At 43.2% G+C, this 18,852-nt stretch overlaps 1 protein-coding gene across 1 annotated transcript; it reads left to right on the forward strand.

Annotated features, from left to right (window-relative positions):
- Nucleotides 1–43: 43 nt before the first annotated feature.
- On the forward strand, nucleotides 44–18,159 carry UBE2L3 (ubiquitin conjugating enzyme E2 L3). The gene is made up of 4 exons (XM_061465613.1): nucleotides 44–153; nucleotides 8,014–8,109; nucleotides 11,915–12,101; nucleotides 15,385–18,159. The coding sequence occupies exons 1-4, from the start codon at nucleotides 127–129 to the stop codon at nucleotides 15,537–15,539; spliced, it is 465 nt and encodes a 154-aa protein (XP_061321597.1). The 5' UTR covers nucleotides 44–126; the 3' UTR covers nucleotides 15,540–18,159.
- Nucleotides 18,160–18,852: the final 693 nt, after the last annotated feature.

Consider the following 18,852-nt stretch of genomic DNA (forward strand, 5'->3'; position numbering starts at 1 on the left):
AGGGGAGCGGAGCACAGCCCAACCCCGCCAGCCCGCCCCCGCTGCCGCCGCCGCCCCAGGAAGCGCAGGGCTGTAGCGCCCGGCCCGCCGCCGCCATGCATTGTGGGGCGGCAGCAGCAGAGCAAGATGGCGGCCAGCAGGAGGCTGATGAAGGTAAGAGCCAGCGCCGCGCCGGGCAGGGCCGGTGGGCGGGCGGCAGCGGGCACCGTTCTCCGCCCCGGTACCTCTCCGGGTGCGGGGGGCAGTGTTCCTTGCCGCGGCCCGGCGGGGCGGCCTCCTCCCGTCCCCTCGGTGGCACCCCGGGCTGGAGCGACCGGAACGGGAGCAGCCGGCTCCTAGGCCGCGGCCGTGAGGGGCCGCGCTGTCTCTCCCGCCGCCTCCCGGTGCTCTAGCAGCGCTCCGCGGCCCCCGGCCGCCCCCCGGCGCTGGGTGGGGGCACTCAGCGGCTGCCGCGGGCCGCAGCGGGCCGCCCCGTCCCCCTCCCTCGGGGGGCTCCTGCGGTGACTAAGCAAAGAGGAAGGGCCGGGGGGGAAGAAAACGGAGCTGCCGGGACGCCTCGCCCCCCGGCCGGGGCGCTGCCCGGGGCGGTGTGAGGGGTCGCCCCGCCGGCGGTGGTGCCGCATCCGCGGCGCGGTCGCCGGCTCTGCCCGCGGGAGGGCTCGGCCGGGCGCGGGGCAGCGCCCTGTCCTCCCGCCCTGCGGGAAAGGGTTCGCCCCTGCCCCGCTCCCCCCTTGCTGAGGAACCTTCCCCGGGCGTTCATGGGTGAGATAATTTCGTTTTCGCTGTATGGGAGGGTGACCTCTTCCTTGTATGAGTAAGAGATTTATCGCGCTGAAACGTGGACCTGGGTTCAGAAGTTTCCTTATTCACTGCGGACGCGGTACTGTTTCTGTTTTCGCTGTGTTTGCTCGGAAGTGTGGCTGATACTCGTAAATGTAAACGCGGCCTCAGCTGGGCTTTAACCGGGAGCACGTTTAGTTTGTTGTGAAATAGGGCTTGGGATTGTGTTTCTCCTCATTTAGCTTGAGGAGTACATACTTTCAGAAAATGGTGACCATTGACCCCAAAGCATGCGAGTTTATTCTATGTGTTGTGTATAATTGCCAGTTAACATCACAGACTGCGTGCAGTGGGGTTTGCCTGGGACGTGCATACACAGCGGTGTTAAATTTAGTCATCTGTAAAGTGCTGTGGCAATACCCTACAGTATTTGCATGCGAAGTGCCTGTAGCGTAAATCAATGAACTTCACAGGCTGGTCCTGTGAAACGTAGGGGGAAGACCCGGCAACTGTCGGGTGACGTTTTAGTCGTACTAAAACCCCTGTCCCTGTGGGGTGCAGTGTACCCCTGCGTTAGGATCTGACAGATACGGGGCGATTCTGTTATATTTAGTATTTGAATATCAGGTTTGCAGCTGGCTTTGAGAACGTGGAGCCCTGGTGGGGCTGGGATGTGTAGAAATGTTGAAGTTGCGTTTCCTTAATTGTGCAGGTACATAATTAACCATTGCAGCCTAGTTATTTTTGAAGAAACAAATAGCTCAGCAGTGCTTTCTACAAAGCTAGTTTTGTTGTTTAAAATGGGCTGTGGAGTGATTAAACATTACCTGGTGGATACGTTGTGTGCAGTCATTCCTATATATTAAATTAGTAACAATTTAATTGTCCTGAAGGATCCTGATGAGAGGGCATTCATTTCTGTATTTCATTTTTGATAGTTATGTATTGGCACAGCTTTAGTTTTGTCATCAGTGTATCTATAGCTTTATACTGAAATGAGGTTTCCCTTAGTTTCTGATAGTAAACAACCATTTAATTCTGTATGCTTGCAAGCCAGCTTTTCTGCCTGTTTTGAACCAAAGTGTTAATTCTCCAAAAGCATGTCATTATTGTTCTGGTAGGGGAAACATATTTCCAATCATTCCTTCTTTTGAAATTTAAACTAGAACATTAAAATCTTGACATTAAAGTAAAAAAAAATTGTTCTTACTATCTGCAGAGCCTCTTGCTGTTCAGTCCTGCTCCTCAGTGCAGTTCCAGTGTACTTCTGAAAGCTAGTTAGTGCTTTAATCTGCCACTGAAATGCTGTAAAAATGGATTTTGACAACATGACCTCCTTCTTTTTTGGAGAACAGTGTGGCAGTTGCTGCTCGGAGGGAGGGGTCTAGGAAGGAAGGAGGCATCAGTCGCTTCCCTCTTAAATTTTTACTTTCATTTCTATTGCCTGACGTTTGTGGGTTGCATTTGTGTGTTTTGTGCCAGTTCAAGAGCTGTGAGGTGCTGCATCCCATGGTTTGTAAAGGCTATTCAGTAAGCAGCCACCTTCATGCCTTTTGGAGAGTCGAGTCACAGCCCAAATGGCTTTGAGTTTTGCCATTCAACTCGGTAGGAACAAGGTAGAGCTCTGGTACAGATGATGTAATCTGGGTTGCTGCAATGTGATGTTTCAAAGGTCCAGACTCTCATGTGTATCAGCTCAGTATCGTTAAAGTTCCAAATGCATAGACCTGCTTTAAAAAAGTCTTTCACGGTGGTGTTTTGCACTGTGGAAGAGTCTCTGGTGTGTCTTTCTCAGGGTTGTAGAATGAGTGTTTATAACTAAAGGAAGCAGAGGTTTTCAGTGTGCCACTCAATTATGTTTAATTTAGGATAAGCATTAACTGTCTTCTCTTCAAGCTAAATATCAGGTTTGTCTTCAGTAAGTGAGAACAAACTTTGACCCTTTTATAGGTCACATAAAATAAAACAATTACCATTTCCTTCAGGTCTTGCCAACATTTTGAAGTGCTGCATTTTTTCTGGGCTCGTGTCATGCATCGTAGCTATTGGTGTTAATCACAGTGGCTCAGAGAGGCTGCATGTAGTGAGCTCCTAATAACATGCTGTCTGCCTGTAGAAAACTGGGACTATGAGTATAGCTTTCCTCTTCCAGGTGGAAATGGGAGTCCTTTCCAGCTTCTGAAAGCCTTTGTATCTTCAGTTTGCAAGCCTCCTTGTGAAAGAAGCAGCACAATTTTGCCATTGTACCGTTCACTTTGAAACAGAAAGTCAAGTTATAACAAGAATAAGATTGTCTTGTTATCTCAGGGTCTGTTGAGCAAATTACCTTTCCTAGGCCAAATACCTTATTTATGGCCTATTTTTGCAGAGCTTTTTACCATCAAATAGGCTAAGTGAAGTTCTCTGTGCTGATTCACAGAAATCGGTGGAGGTGTGCCCTTCCCAGGAGCTCTCCTAGGTTAGCGAAATGTGCAATAAACATAGCTAATGAATCATATTCCAGTGACATCTGAGGTGGAGTTTTGATCTGTGAGCCACCATTACACCTCTTCAAAGAGCCACAGTTGTCAGATCTTGACTCCTCATGAAATGTGAGAGGTGGGAATAAAGCAGTCTTTGTCAGGGATATGTTATGGATGATCTCTCAGGGTAAAAACAGACCAGTGTAGAGTAATTATATTTAGGGAAGGATCTAAGGCTGCTTCTTTGAAGGGAGCTCCTTTGCTTCATGACCCTTTCTCATAAAAAGCAGACTGTCTCCAAACATGTATGATTGGGAACATAGATCTCCAAGAGACATGCCAGAGATTTCAGTGAAATGCTTTTCACAGTTGCCACCCGCTAATGTAAAACAAGCCGTTCTCCAGCTGAGATCCGTAGCCAAAAACTATGTGGAGAGGTAGTGGGTAGTTGTGAAGGGAAGGCTATTTCGGTGCTAGATAGTTGGAGTACTTGTCTGATGGTGTACTAGTGTGCGGTACTGAGATGCACCTTCAACGGCTGCGTTTGGAGGAGGCTGTCCTGTCCCATGTGTGGAGCTGCTCCCTTCTGTGTTGATGTGTGATGTGATCGAGCTGAGGTGTCTAAAGTCCTCGCTTTTGTTTTCTTGGGTGTAGTTGTTAAAAAGTATCTTTAGTATTAAAAATTGAAACCGGATTTGAAGCGTAAATAACACTTCAGATGCGTAGTGAGGTGTGCTGGCGATTGTTTTAATCTTACTGTGTTCATTCTGCTTCCACAATTGCAGTCAGACATTTATGCAACTGGTGAACTCTGTGGCAAAAGCCAGGTACACGAGGCCACACCCAGGTACCTGCTGTGGATGGCCTGTGATCTCCAGTATGCTGGGAGCTGGTGCACACTGTAGCCCTCCCAAAGAAAGGGGCTTTCAACAACTTTGGTATTCTAAATTGGCTCCAACACCATTTCTCAGTAACAAGGGAAATGTGGCTTTGAGCACTGTACAATTGTTCTGATGCAGACAGGAGAACGCTGATGCGTTTTCCCATTTTGAAACTGAGAATTGGCAAAAGGATTTTTAATCAAATGAAAATACCTTGCCAAAAAGCAGAATTACTCGGTCAATAGAAGACGGGAGCATGCAGGATTGTAATGTTGCAGAGGTAACTTGCTGATAGTTCTTGTAAGAGCCAGAATTTGGTTTGCTTTTTGGGTGGTTTTGTGGCTTTGTTTTGCTAAAGTCATGTTTTGTTTTAAGGTGTTTTAACACTTCTCTGTTTGAGGTTCAGAAAGTAAAACTGTGCCTTATCAGTGTTGGGGAGCCTGTTTATCTTTGTCAGGCTGCTTTTAGAGAGCGTGTTTATAAATAGGGAAGCACAAATTGTAAACAGTAGAGAGTCATGTTTTAGAGGTATTTCAGGAGACTTGGTTTTCTTTGGCATTTAATAGCATTTTGGGCTTGATGCAGAGCTTACCGAAGTCAATGTGAGCTCTTAGGCGTATTCCCATATTCCTGGATTGCACTCCTACAACTGCTTGTCTGCATTTTCCTATCTGGCTTGGTTTGTTAGAGAAGTCCCAACAGTTGAAAGATGGATGGCCAAAACAATTGCAGGGTTTTAAATGACTCAACTGCATTTTAAGCTGATGTAACTAATTTTCAATTTCAGAAACAGAATTTTGTGCTGAACACCACGAATGATTACACAATATTGCAAATCAAAGTTTTAAATCCTTATTGTATGAGAGGTAGCGCGTGCTTTTATGGCCACCTTCAGCGTTATACTTGGAGATCAGGCACCACCTCCGAAATGTTTTCTCCATTTCGTGCGCTGTGTGTAACACTGAATACAGCTAAACTGCAAACAGCCCCTCTCGAGAGCCTGTGCAATAAGGCTTTTCTGTTTCCCAAATGGGGAAGCCCAGTGCAGCAAGGTCACGTGCAAGGTTGATAACAGTGGGCATGAAGGCTGACTGAAGCCCTTATTGCAGTCCTTCAACCTTTAGTTACACTCCTCACTTGCTCCTTTAATTATGTTACTTGATGAAATGAAGGGGTGGAGGACAAGAAAAGGAATTAATCTATTTACTGTCTGCCTAGACTCTTAAGTAGTATTTTGAATTAAATATCTGGACTGTATCCTTTTACCACATAAAGTAATTTTTGTCCCTTTGGACTTGTTCAAGCCCATGTTAAATGCGGTGTCCACTCTTAATCTGTGCTGTTTGGAAGTATTTAGTAGCTCATTCACTTTTTTAGCAGCACATTTATAGTGTAGTTGTGTCTGCCTCTGGAGCTCTGAGGCAGTTCGAACTTTACTGTGGGGTTTGATACTTGCCAGAAGAAAAGAAAACAAAACGCCTCCCTTCACACCCTTAAATGAGTGGTGAATCTTATGGAGCACTAGATACAAGACCTCTAACAGCATGACTTAGGAGTATAATATTGCGTTGTGTTTGTGGGGACAGTAGAATGAAAACCAAGCTATTTGTAAGCAAGTCTGACATGGAATTGGTTAGTTGGGAGTGACATGAAATCTTAAACACTTTGGGTATAAGTGATTTCTCTTATAAATGAATTGGAATCTGTCTTAAGCATGGAGTTCAGGCAAGTCCTCTGCCAAGGTAGGTTTGATTCTCTTTGCAGCCCTGCCTGTGTGGGAGGAAAAGAATTGCCTCATTTATCCCCATCTATTCGTGTGTTGGACCCAAGGCAGCAGCAGCACAGGATATAGTCCTGATACACTGAAGTAATTTAGCACTTTCTTGATTCTGAAAGTGAATTCCTGCAAAGGCTTCGCAGGTCAGTGTAAAGAGGAAGATGTTTGAATTGTTTTCAGCTAGTTCTTTAGTGTCCTTTAGACTGTTTATTTCCCTCTCTCATGTGGTGGACTTGAGGGAAAATGGGGAGCAATTTTCATACTTGTTTTAAACTTTTCTTTCATTTCATATAGAGTTTTATAGTTTGGAATGATCTCTGTGTTGGATTCTCGCATTTCTTAATTCTGCATCCGTTTTTTTAACCTGAATCTAGTTATGAAATCAGGTGTTCAGTTCTCCTGTAATGCGAAGCCATGCTTTTCTAGTTTGTTCTATTAGCTTAGTAGCCACACTTGAATTGTGGAATCCCAGTATTCCCTCTTTCTGTGTCTGGGCAATAGTTCTCTGGGCCAGAAACGGTGTTAATGCTATCATCTGAACTCGTTCTGCATGGAAGCTGCACTCCCACTGGGACATTGTGGGGGCATTTCTGTCCTGTGGATAATGTTTTTAATGTAGTAACTAGAAAATTGTCCAAACCTGTTTTTCTTTCCTTCTTTTAGAGTGAAGGTACTTGTGATGCATGTTTATTTATGCTTAAATACCTAGTGGTTAATTAGCTTATTTTGTTCCCAGTGTTTGGTACATTACATCTAGTGTGGAATGGGATTTATCCCTTCTACATATTGTGGAGTAGTGGTTTGCCAGGACTTCGCAGTTCTGTATGTGTAGGAAGTGAACTGCTCACAACTGAGTTACTGTCCTGACCCTGATGGGAGAGATGGTCTGGTTCAGTCAGACGCTGCCTCAGCTGCTGCTCTGAGCACTCAGCACTACCATGAGGCAGTTTCAGTGGGCAGAAAGGATCTCCTATAGCTGTGATAATAAAGGTTATTTTCTTTTGAGTATTTTGGGTTGCTCTGTATCCCTGTAAATGTGCTCATGGGATTGCTGGGTGGGTTTAATATGTTTTCCTGCTGTAAGGAAATAGGATAATCCTCTGATCCTTTTCTAAAAAAAAAACAACCCCAAAATAAACCACCCAAACTGTGTGTGATGTTGCATAAATCTAACAGCAGTGGAATCTGGGGATTAGTCCACAGGCCTAGACTAAATAGTTGGGTGCAGTGTGATGAAGACTGTATTGGGCATCCGTTCAGCATCCAAGACTCTGAGGTTAAAACTATAGTGTTCTGAGTATGCTCTTGCTTTTGTGAGTGCAGTGGGTGGGAATCTAAATGTTCATCTGATGCGTGGCTGTCATGTGGGGTTTGTTGGGTTTTTTAATGTGCATTTGGAAATCTCATTTTCCCATTGGGTTTTTATCGTGATGCTAAGTTTATGCAAGAGATTACTGCAAGTATTAAATCTCTGCCAGTCGGATGCAGAAAGGTTTGATGAACACAGAGCTGGTTTAGGAAAAACACCTGGGCAGTAGAGCACTCATAGCAGGAAAACTGATCTTTCTTTGTTTTCAGGCACAGTGCCTTTGCTGTAGTTGGTGTTTTATCAGTGATACACAGCTCAGTTCTGCAAATGCACTAGTGCCCAGTGAGGAGCTATGTGCTGCAGAGTTCTCCAGTGTTGCTGTATAAGCAACATTTTTCCTAGCCTATGTGGACATGCAGGCATGTGCTTCAGTTTTGAAAGCACCAGGAAAGCTTTATATGTAACTATAGAGGACTTCTAAATTTGAATTCAGTTTGAGATACAAAAACACCTTTAAATGCATTTTACTTTGTTGTGTCTGGAACAGTGTTAATAACAATGTGGGGTTGTATTTTCCTGACACACAGGCGCACACACACATACACAAGTGGGTTTCTAATCCCTTGACTCAGAGAATTTTACTTCTCACAGCACACAATTTCGTTTCTTGTCTGTGTGGGCTGCACCACTGAAACCTCAAACTTCTTAGTGTTAAAGAAACCCACGTTGGCCTCTGAGTGTTTTGAAGAGTGGACATGAGCATCTTTCTTAATACTGTCACTAACTTACACTTTGTTTTTTCAGGAGCTTGAAGAAATCCGCAAATGTGGAATGAAAAACTTCCGTAATATCCAGGTTGATGAAGCTAATTTATTGACCTGGCAAGGGCTTATTGTTCCTGTGAGTATAGATCACTCTTTATTCCAGTGAGCTTTAAAATAAACTGAGGATCATTTCTCCCTCAAATCCATAGCTCAGTAGCACTGCTGGTGACCGTTAGATAATGTTTGCACCCTGACAATCTCTTTGATTTCTATAAACCCTGGCTTTCACAGCTGTGGGCTTGTGCAGAAGCTGGTTGTTCATAAATACAGTGTAAGTTTATTCAGCAGCATCTTAGACATACTCTGGGCAGTGAAATGTGCTCCTGGATTTCATTCTTGTCTCTTTTCAGACCTCTTGTGTGATCTCCCTGTCTCCTTTTATTTGAGTGTCTTCTGTGTTTGGTTTTATCCCAGACTGATAATGTTAGGAGGTTATTTCTTGCAACTAGCCTGAAGAAAAATCCATATGTAATTGAAAGGTCTGTGGTCAATACCTACTTGGATGCTTCCTTATTGTAGGCCTGGTCCAACATGGGGCCACAGCTGGCAAGCGCTGTGGACTCTGCTGGCACCGGGTTACTTGGGAGGGGTGTTGGAAGCAGGGAGCAAATGAAGTTTGTGGTTTATTACATTAAGCTTAAAGTACAATTTCTTTAAAAAAAAAAGATGAAAAATTTTGTTTACTCCTTAATTTTTTTTAATCGACTGGCTGCGTTTCTAGGAGAAAATTGAGTACTGGAAAAGGTTTGATGCCAGGAAAGGGCTTAGGTTTTCAGAAGTGAGCTTTTAAAAGGAAGTCTCTTTATTTAGGCATTAATTAAAAAACACAATTCATATTTTTAAAAGCACTGCAGTCTTGTAAGAGAATGTTTGACAGAAGTAGATAACTGCTGTATCGGTCAAATAGAGAGGGGAAAGCAGGAAATCTGGTATATTAAATTCATTGGTTGACAGTCAACTTGTTTTTTTCACCTCTTGTAATTTCTGCTGTCATGGCCCGTGCTCCCTTTGTTACATGAGCTACTTCTAAGCCTGCAGCAGTAGAGGCTGTGCCACTACTGGGCATTGGTTCTGCTTTTCATTGGGAGCTGCCTGAATGGTCACCCTGAAACCACAACCAGTGGCAATCTGGTTTTGTATTATAAGACCTTGAGACATCTCTTTAGCAGTGCTGCTGCTTTGTTAGTTGGAGGCCATTCCTGAATTCAGGTCATGCATGCTGAGGTAATGGCTAGGCCTTTAAATACTGTAGAACACCTTTAGTTTACTGCTTACTTATATTCCCGGAGGAGTTCCTTGGAGTGGCTGAGGCTACGCTTGCAAATAAAGCAAGCGGGATTTGACATTAAAATATGGCAGATCTTTAATAAGCCACTTGGATATTTGTGGTTCATGTGTAACAGTTTGCTGCTTTGATAAAACTGTGAAGCAGTACAAGACTGGTAAATGTGAATGATAAAGCAAAACACCAAAATATTTATTCCTGTTAAAATCCTCAATATATGGTGTACAGCATCTATTTTAACAGTTTCTGCTCACTAGAAACCTACTGTTTGTTTTGCAGAAGTTCACATTTTAAGTGTTTAGATGCCGCAAACGATGCTTCATACCTGCCTTGTGGTCTATAACAGGCCCTGTTACAGAGGAAATAACCTTAAATTTACTAATGATTGCTCAAGTTAAGAGGGAATTTTGTCATGAAATTACAATTCCTATAGTAATTAATTGTTGTGTTGTAAGTGTTCAAAGAGTATGGTTTATTATTTTCAGGGTACGCTATAGAAGATGCTTTAGTCTTAGCATAATTTTGTAGCTGTTGCAATGCTGCAGTTGATGGCTTCAAGCTCTAATGCACAAGCTGGTTGTCAGTTCAGTTTTTGCTTTTGAAGGTTTACATGCTGCTTCCATTTTAGAAAATGTTGCTGCTTTGTGTTTAAAGATCTATCACTCCTACTTTAGCAGGACTAACCAGTTATCAGTTGTTATAACTAGGCATTACTTTGGTTAGCTGCTTAATGAAGGTGTGAGAGATGCAAAGGTTGGTATTTTTACCAGTGTTCATCCAGAATTATTGCAAGCAATACTGCTTTAAAAGGTTTTGTTGTGTGTAACATACTTTGTTCTTCCGAACCACCGATAGTTCTTAAGGGTGTTTACTCAGTTGAGAAGCAAATTGAAGACAGCTTGTCAACTCCTTTTCCTATTCCGTAGAATAAGATAGTTTATGTAGTTTGTACTGTGCATGGTAAAGGTACACTGATTTCAACATCAAAACAAGTCTATCTGCCCCAGGCTCCATGTTCTTGTCAGGTACAGTTGGTGTACTGTGAGTTTCATGTCACTCAAGCAAAGCTGCTTGCTATGGACAAACTTTTGCAGACTAAGAATACTCCAAGTGAGTGTTAGTTATGTTTGTCACTTGTGGTTTAGTATTTATGATTCTGCTTCTCTCCCTTGTCAGTGTCAAAACAAATACAGCAAATAATTGGAGACTGATTGCTTGCATATTCTGGTTTGTCTGTTGAAAACACAAACAGCTCTTTACATACATTTTTTGTTCAATTTATTGGTGGGTTATAGTGAAGGACTATTCTGACTGAAAGTCAAGCAGAAAATGCACAGTTTTAAGCCAGGGCAGTCCCCATATCAGTTCAGTGAACATCCTCACAAACTATACCATGTGAGGGAGACAAGAGCAAGTGAGCTGCAGGGGAAGAGGGCACTAACTGCTTCAGTTGTTACCACCACCACAACTTACTTGTAAAACTTCCAAAGTATTTAGGGTTGCTTGGATAAAAAGTGGTTTTCAAGCCACTCCAGTTACCTTTCCTTGACCACAGAAATCATTGCCGTACTTAGAAACGCACAGCCAGGGGTCTCCATATGGATAAAACTAAAACTAAATGTGTTCTGTTGAACAGTATTTTAATAGAATGCTCTTCACCTCCAAATATTAGTATGCCTTTTTCAGCTCCTGGGGTGGGTTTGATTGCAGGGAGTGGTTTGGTTGCTCATGAAGAATGTGTGTGGTTGTACTTCACACTAACTGGAAACTTTCATCCTTTGATTCTTGTTCCCAGAGTGTTTGGAAAGGCTTCATGCCATAGTTACTGTTTTTGGTGCAGAATGGTGTTTTCATAAGCTTTACATGTAGCAATAGTTTATTTTTCTTCTGCAGTTAGCATCTGAAGCACTAACAATAGTCTCACAGGTTTTCTAAATGAGATTCTGGGCATTGTTTTTTCTGTTGCAGCATGAAGCACTACTTGGCTTACTTCAGGTTTCTCTCATCGTGCTCCTTCAGCAATGATCTGATAAGAGTGGGTGCTAAAACTGCGTACAAATTCAGAATGTTCTCATCAGCAGACGCAGTGAATATCTATCTTTAGTGCTGTTGAATACTCAGCACATTTCTGTGTAGTCAGCACAAAAATGTTCTCGGAACGTACAGGGAAATCTGACAAATCAAATTGCTTTGCTGTGTTGTGAGACACATAAAATAGCTAGGTTTAGAGAGAGCAATTTTCCTTGTCAGCTTCCTGTTTGTATCTCAAAGGGTTTACACTGCTTTTTGGAACACAAAGTTGGGAGTGAAGCTACCTAGTAGATAGGACTTTGACTTTGGAGTAAATGGGACTGGATGCTTTCTTACCAGTAGAAGTGTCAGCTGATTTCAGGGTGAACACAGAGGTAGAGGCTGTCGTGCCTTTCTCTTACCAAGTAGGTTTTGATGTTTCCTGATGCACAGATACAGCAGTATGTGTTGGAAAAAAGTGCCTTTAGAAGAGGTCATTTGATTGATAGAAGCCCGGAGCATGCTTTTACTTAATTGTATCCATTAGAATATGCCAGATTCTTGACATTTTGCCTTCCTGTTGCAGGACAATCCTCCGTATGATAAAGGAGCCTTCAGAATTGAAATCAACTTCCCAGCAGAATATCCATTCAAACCTCCTAAGATTACATTTAAAACAAAGATCTATCACCCTAACATCGATGAAAAGGGGCAGGTTTGTCTGCCAGTAATTAGTGCTGAAAACTGGAAGCCAGCAACCAAAACTGACCAAGGTAGGACTCCATGTGGAGAAAGAGCTGGGTATCAAAACCCGTATATTGTGTTTAAATGTAAAGCTCGTCATCTGGTCACTGCTCTTACGGCGTATTCATTGTCATAAGATTTGTGTCATGAGTCAGGTGCTGTGAGCAACTCTTGTGGAATCTCGTTTTGTTGTTGGAACGTAAGGTGATGACGCGGACGCGTGGCACTGCCTCCTCTGGAAACCACAACACTCTTCATGACTGAGCAGTTTATCACGGGCGTGTGCTCAATGTGCCTAAAAACTCCGGTGGGATTTTGTCAGGGGATTATTTCCTGTTTCTTTTTAAACAGAAACTTTATAGTTCAGAGGTGTTCATGATGTTCCTGTACCTAAGGACCTAAACCTCAAGGCTTTGTGTAGCTCTCTGCCGTGTGGCTCCGTGATTTGAACATAAGGTTTGAAATACATAGGGAGTCGTAAACAAAACCTGATGCCATAATGCAAATAAACTCTTGGATCTTAAAAGATCGCTGCTGTGAGGTTTGCTGTGTCGAGTGCCTTTGGGTAAGAATTCAAACACTTTAAGGAAAAAAGTTTCATCAGGTTCTGTGGCAGACTGAGAGTGGGATCCGAGTTGGGTTTTATTTCTGTTGTTGTTGCTTCCCTTTAGTTGGGGTGAGAATGTAATGTTTTCGGTCAGGTAATGATTGGTTTGATATTAAGCATTTATTATTTTACCTGTAGAAAGAGCAAACATCCTTGAACTGTGTATTTTTTTAATAACACTAATTCAAATGAGTAGTGTTCATTACAGGAGCATCAGTGACACAGAAGTGTTTTCCTCTGTAGGAAGAGGTAGTTTCTTCTTTCAGTCCTCTGTAAGGTTATTTTCACTTGAACTGTGTTGCTGATAGTAGGCGATGCTGTACGGGAAATTGTTTTTTTCTGTGTGCTAACAAAACTACTCACAGTTTGCATGATTTTGCCACAAAGATGAAATGGAAAAATCCCTGTAGTTGTTTCAGTAAAGACCAAGCAGTTGCATGTTGGGGAAAGCCAAAGGGGCGGCAAAAAGAACCTGTGAAATAGGTCAGTGAGGATCTTGCCATTTGTGGTTGATTAATTCCCGATTATACAGGACAAAGATCCTTGGAAGGCATGAAATGGAAACAATATGTAGCAGGTTTCTGTTAACACCTTGGCACTTCTCTTGTGAAGTAAAGGCACCATATGTCTGCCTAGCTTGAAATGCAAGTGGCGTTAGTTGTGGAACTGCTGAAACAGTGGTTTGCATGCAGGAAGTAGTCAGTGTCTCCCTGAGAAAGAGCAGTTCCTTTTTTAACTGAGTGAATAAAAGCTGTGCTAAAATCAGAATCTGGAACAAGCCCTGGGTACCAAAATACTGCAGATCTCTCCATTTCTGCTGTTTTCTGGTCTTCCATCTGTCTTTTAACTCTTTCTTCAAGAAGTTGTTTTAGTGTCAGCATCTGTTGTTACTACATGGTTGTATGAACCTGCAACAATGTTATTACAGCCTTGCTCAAGTGCCTGTTCCCTTTTCTCCTGAACTCTTCTGCACTGAGAAATGAACTCCAGTAATGCAAGGTGATAAGTGTAGCATCCAAGTGTTTGGTTTTGATAATCAGTTGTCAAGAACAGGGAGAGATTAGGTTCAGTGTAAGTCACTGATTTGCCTTTCATGGACTAAATGTGCATCTTACTGCTGCACTTTCTATTAGTTTATGCTTACTATTAATACAGACCTTTGTGGTGTCATTTTTAAATGCTGTGGGTATTGAGGAAGCTCCTCAACAGCTTGTGTGCTTACACAGTAACACTTTCTCTATAGTGCTTTAGCAAGTTTGTTCTCAGTGAGAAGAGATTGTTGCATGTGGTATTGATGCTGATTTCATAAGTAATGATCAGTATGATGACAGTTGTTAGAAGTCCAGGACTGGTGAGTTCCTGCCAAGTGAGCTAGTATCATTTATAAATTCCTTAGGTAGCTGTTGCAGTTTAAGCTCTGGTTTGTGGTAAGAACTGTTCCTGTTCAGCAGTATAGTGATGGGTGTGCTTCTCTGGATTTTGAGTGTTTGTTTTGAGGTGTCTTCCCCATTCCTGTCAGATCAGGGTGGAAAAGAATATGAGCATGAAAAAAATCAGTGCTCTTAAAGAAGCCACTCTGGTATCCTGGCATCTACTGGAGTGACCAGCATTGTAGGAACTGACACTGCAAAAGTAGGGAGGATCCACTTAAACTGCAAAGCGGCAGCTTCAGAACAAGCGACGGGCTCTGATGTGTAGCTCAATTGTGGAGCTCCCTGTGGCTAGCGGGTTGGTTTGTTTGGGGAGCACAGCAGGAGGCAGCTGGCTGTACCATGCGATGCACAAAGGTAACAGTTCTGTTCCACTTGCTTCGGAAACTCTTGGGGTGCTGCTTTGTGTTACTCTGGGTAGCCCAAACTTATCTCAAATGCAGTATTAATATTGTTGCACAGCAAAGTGCGTTTCCTGTGTCCACACTTTCTGTAGACTTGCCCAGTTACACGTGTGCCTGTTAGCAGATGGACATGGGAGCTCCCTGCCTGCTGTGACCTGTCTGGCTTTAATTGGTTGGGAGAATGTATATGGGGAAAATGTAGCAATAAATGTCACTGTGGTGTGAGGTTTGCTGCCTGAGCGTTGAGTATAGCTCAGTTACTTTAAGAATGACATTTCCTTTGAAAGTGATGGGGAATGTTGATGAAATGGCTGTACACAGGGGGGTGAAAAGCATCCTGTAGTTCTTACCCATCTGTTTGCCCAGCGTAGGTGGCTGGGCCAGTGGATGCATTTGGCAGTTCAGAAAAAAGGGAAGAGTTGTTCCCTGTAAGTAACAGTTGTAGATAAAGAAAGCTGAGAAATGGTTTCCAAATGCAGTCTGGTTACAGCTGTGTTATTGTGACAGGTGATAGGAAAAATGCTTCACGATGGAAATCCCCTCGTCACCCAAGCCCTTTTAGATGGACTTGTCCATGAAACAGGCTCTTCCTTAGCCATAGTATTTTGGATGGGATGCCAGTTACATGGGAAATAGTTTGTAGTGTGTTTTGGTCTCCATTCAAGTTTTGTTTACAAGTAGGATTTTCTGGTGTTCATTCACAGTCCTTGAACTCAATCTTGGCACATTGCTATGGCTCATTCATACCCAGGTTTATGGGACGTATTTAAAGGCAGTTAAAGCTCTTTTCTCACTGGGGAATTTTGCTTGCACTTTGATGTTTTCGAAATGAACCATCTTGGCCTGACGGTGTTTATACTTCTTTTGACAGTAATCCAGTCTCTCATAGCACTGGTGAATGATCCACAGCCCGAGCACCCCCTTCGGGCTGACCTAGCTGAAGAATACTCTAAGGACCGTAAAAAATTCTGTAAGAACGCTGAAGAGTTTACAAAGAAATATGGTGAAAAGCGACCAGTGGACTAAAACCTGACACAGTTGGTGTCAGCAACGTATGATAGAAGATCGGAGCAGTGCATTTGAGACACCCCGTAAAGCAGGACTCTATGGAAAATTGACAAGTGCCACCTTTCGGTGTTAACTTGTGGCTGTTACTAACTTTCTACAGTTTTCTTAATCAAAAGTGGGCTAGGTAACCTGTAAAGAAAGGATTAAAATTTAAGATGTTCTAGTTCTGCTTTCTTTGTTTAAAAATCACTGCTTCAATATACTTTAAAGTATGCTGTTTTCTTTTTCTTGTCAGAATTTATCAAAAATATCTTAGACTTATATTCTGCCCTTAAATTGAAAAGGTTGCGGCTGTCACTTATTTTTTCTGCAGTTCCCACTATCTTGAGTTCACTCAGTTCTTTATTGGATTTTATCCCCCTCCCCAAGCCGATGTCTTAGGAAAGAATATCCCAGTTCTGGCAGAAAATGATTGAGTGTTTGGCAGTTTTGTTTACTTTTCCTTCCAAATGTTGCACTGTGCTTTGTGGGACTTGCTGCAAGTTCCCCTTAACTTCAGTTTGTAACATAATAAATCAACAGATCCCACAAAACCAATCAGAAATAATGTCCAGGTCTCATGTAAATCTGGCTGATGTTACCACCAAATGTTTATTAAACGGGGAAACCCAAGTTTTTGTGTGCGTCATTGAATTAAAATACGGCTCATGTCCTGCTTTTGGAAAACTTTGGGGAAAAAAATTCTATAGCAAGTGAGTAGTGGAATGTGATTACAAACTTCTTTCACTTCTGTTCCTAACACCTCTGCAGAGCAGCTGGGGACGCGCACCCACAGAACAACAGCCCAACCAGTTCAGAAGAGTTTCAGAAACTGGGGACCAAGAGGTACCAAAGCGATGAACTGTGTTTTGAGTTAAAAATTGGTCATCTGGAGATGCTAATTTTGAATTCAAGTACTAAATCTGGCAGCACTGCTGCCCATCTTGGAACACTTCTCCATCAGAATGCGTAACAAATATCCATGTATTAATGGGATGGCACTTGTGCCATGTGCCAGCCCAATTGCTGCACAGTTCTGACTGAGAATGGGAGGAGAGCAGGGCTGAGCACTGACCTGTAAGGGAGTGCGCTTCGCTGCTGCTGCTCCTGTGTTGTGAAACCACACAGGTTAGATGATGTAATGAGTGCATCAGGTCTCATTGTGTCATTCTAACCTCATCAGGCAGAGCTGTGTTCCTGCTGCTGCCGGGCCCCCTGCAAATGCTGAAGGGGGAAGCCCTTTCTGCTCAGAACTGCGCGTCCTTTACTGCGCCTGTTGCTTTCTGCCTACGCCACTTCTTCCCCAGCCTAAAGCGTGACCGTAGCTACAGTCAAACTGCCATGCAGTCAAACTGCCGCCTCCTCCCGCCTCTTGAACTTGGGTAGGTTACTAAGCAAATCTCCACAAATCCACAGGGATTGGGGAGCACATATCATTGTGATATGCAGGAAGCTGAGTTAGAAAATCCCTCGTACCCAGGTGGTTGTCTGCACTCCTAAATTCAGATTTAATACAGCCTCTGCCTTTGCAACCTTTCAGAACTAGTGTGTCAAGCAGTAGGTCTCTTTTGGTTTTAATGTCTTGTATATTTGCTATTTCTTCATTCATCCCTCCCATCCGGCTTTCATTTCGACTTAGTGTAAACAATGACAGCTCAGTACCTCACCTCTGAAAGTACTTTGTTTTTATAAGTTAGGAAGCTAAGACATTCTATGTTTTAAGTGTTCTTAGACAGATTCTTTGGCAGGTAAATAAACCACATTCACCTTATTTACATGAAACTTGCATTTCCTGAGTGTTTTCAGGCTTGTGAGAGCACTGTCTATTACCAGATTTTCACATCTCTTGTGTCTTCATTTGCAGAAAGTTGGTACTGCTTTTGTTTCATTCACGCTCGGATTCATAATAAAACAATGCCAAATTATCTGTCAAGCTGAAGTGTGTAACTTCCGCATCACGTGAGTCACTGTACCTTCCGATCATGTCTGTGGGCATGGAAACTCGCCATCCTTGAGATTTTATTTAAAACAAGACTGTAGCACTAGTTGGCTGCCCTCGTTACTACTCAATCGCATACTTTCTGGTTGTGAGCCTCTCAGGTCAAAGACTGCGTTTCTCTGAACCGGTGTGACTCGGATGCCGTTGAAGGGAGCTGGAAGGGCTGTGTAACACGAGGAGCTCCAGTCCATCCCTGCAGGCCTACAGCAGCGCTACACCAGCTATTCCGATTTCATCTGCAAAGGTCACATAGAAGACAGATATTGCCATCAGTTCTCTGGGTGTGCTCGGCATAGTTCATTTTCTAAACTACAAGATGTGTAACCCAAGTGATGGCTTTTGTTTGTAGGCAGCCCTCTGGAAAAAGATCAGATACTGTGCTGTATGCTTGAAGTCTGAGGAAAATAAATCACAGTATGAAGTCCTATGTTAACTCAGGAAATCAAGCTCTTGTTCTCTCCGGTTCCCCAAGCCATGCTGAATTCTAAACGTGCAGTTTAATATCCAAAATACAACATGCTGGTAAAACTACACCCAGGAGTACTGGTATAGGCTTCCTGCAATTCCATTCTGCTACCCTAATAAAAATTTGCTCTCAAAGGCTTTGTGGCATGGTTTTCTTTTCAGAAAGGGGGGATTTAGACTTTTTTTTTTTTAAGTGTTCTGGTATAGTGATGCTCCTCCTTTATCTCTGTGTGCTTTCGGCAATTTAAAAGTTCCCTGTTTCAAAGTCTTTTAGTAGCTCTTTATTAGTTTCTCTATTTAAAACTCCCTTGCATTTAAAAGAACACTCTGGGTTCAGCGCTGTTCATTTAAAAACAAGGAATTTGCAAAATGTAACCGAGGTAAGTCTGCTGTCATGTTTCAGTGTTCAGCTAACAGCGCCCAGGGCATGGGTAACGTCCTGATGGCTGTGATGAGAGCACATCCATTGTTTGGAGCCGCTTAAATGTTAACAGATGTTCGTCAGAACACGGTCACAGAACGTGAACTGGGTTCTGGTATTAAATAGCCGGGGTTTATCCCTGCACGATAGCAAAATACCGTCAGTCACTAGGTGGCTCTCACGGGCTTCGCTGTGCCGGGGGCCGCGGCTGCTCCGAACAGGTCTGGTCCCTGCCGGGATTTATTCGTTCTCTGTTACCACAGAGGAGGAACTTCGACGTCGAACACCGACGGGCCCGGCTTCAGCCATCGAGTCACGCCAAAAGACTCGGCTCTTTGGTGCTGCCAGAGGGGGTGTTAAACTTGTATCAAATTAATTCTGTGATGATAACTTGGGAAGGAACCTGG

Source organism: Pezoporus flaviventris, unplaced genomic scaffold (assembly GCF_033815535.1).
Source record: "Pezoporus flaviventris isolate CSIRO_AGI_PZ_B2104156 unplaced genomic scaffold, CSIRO_AGI_Pfla_v1 ptg000041l, whole genome shotgun sequence".
Lineage (NCBI taxonomy): Eukaryota > Metazoa > Chordata > Aves > Psittaciformes > Psittacidae > Pezoporus > Pezoporus flaviventris.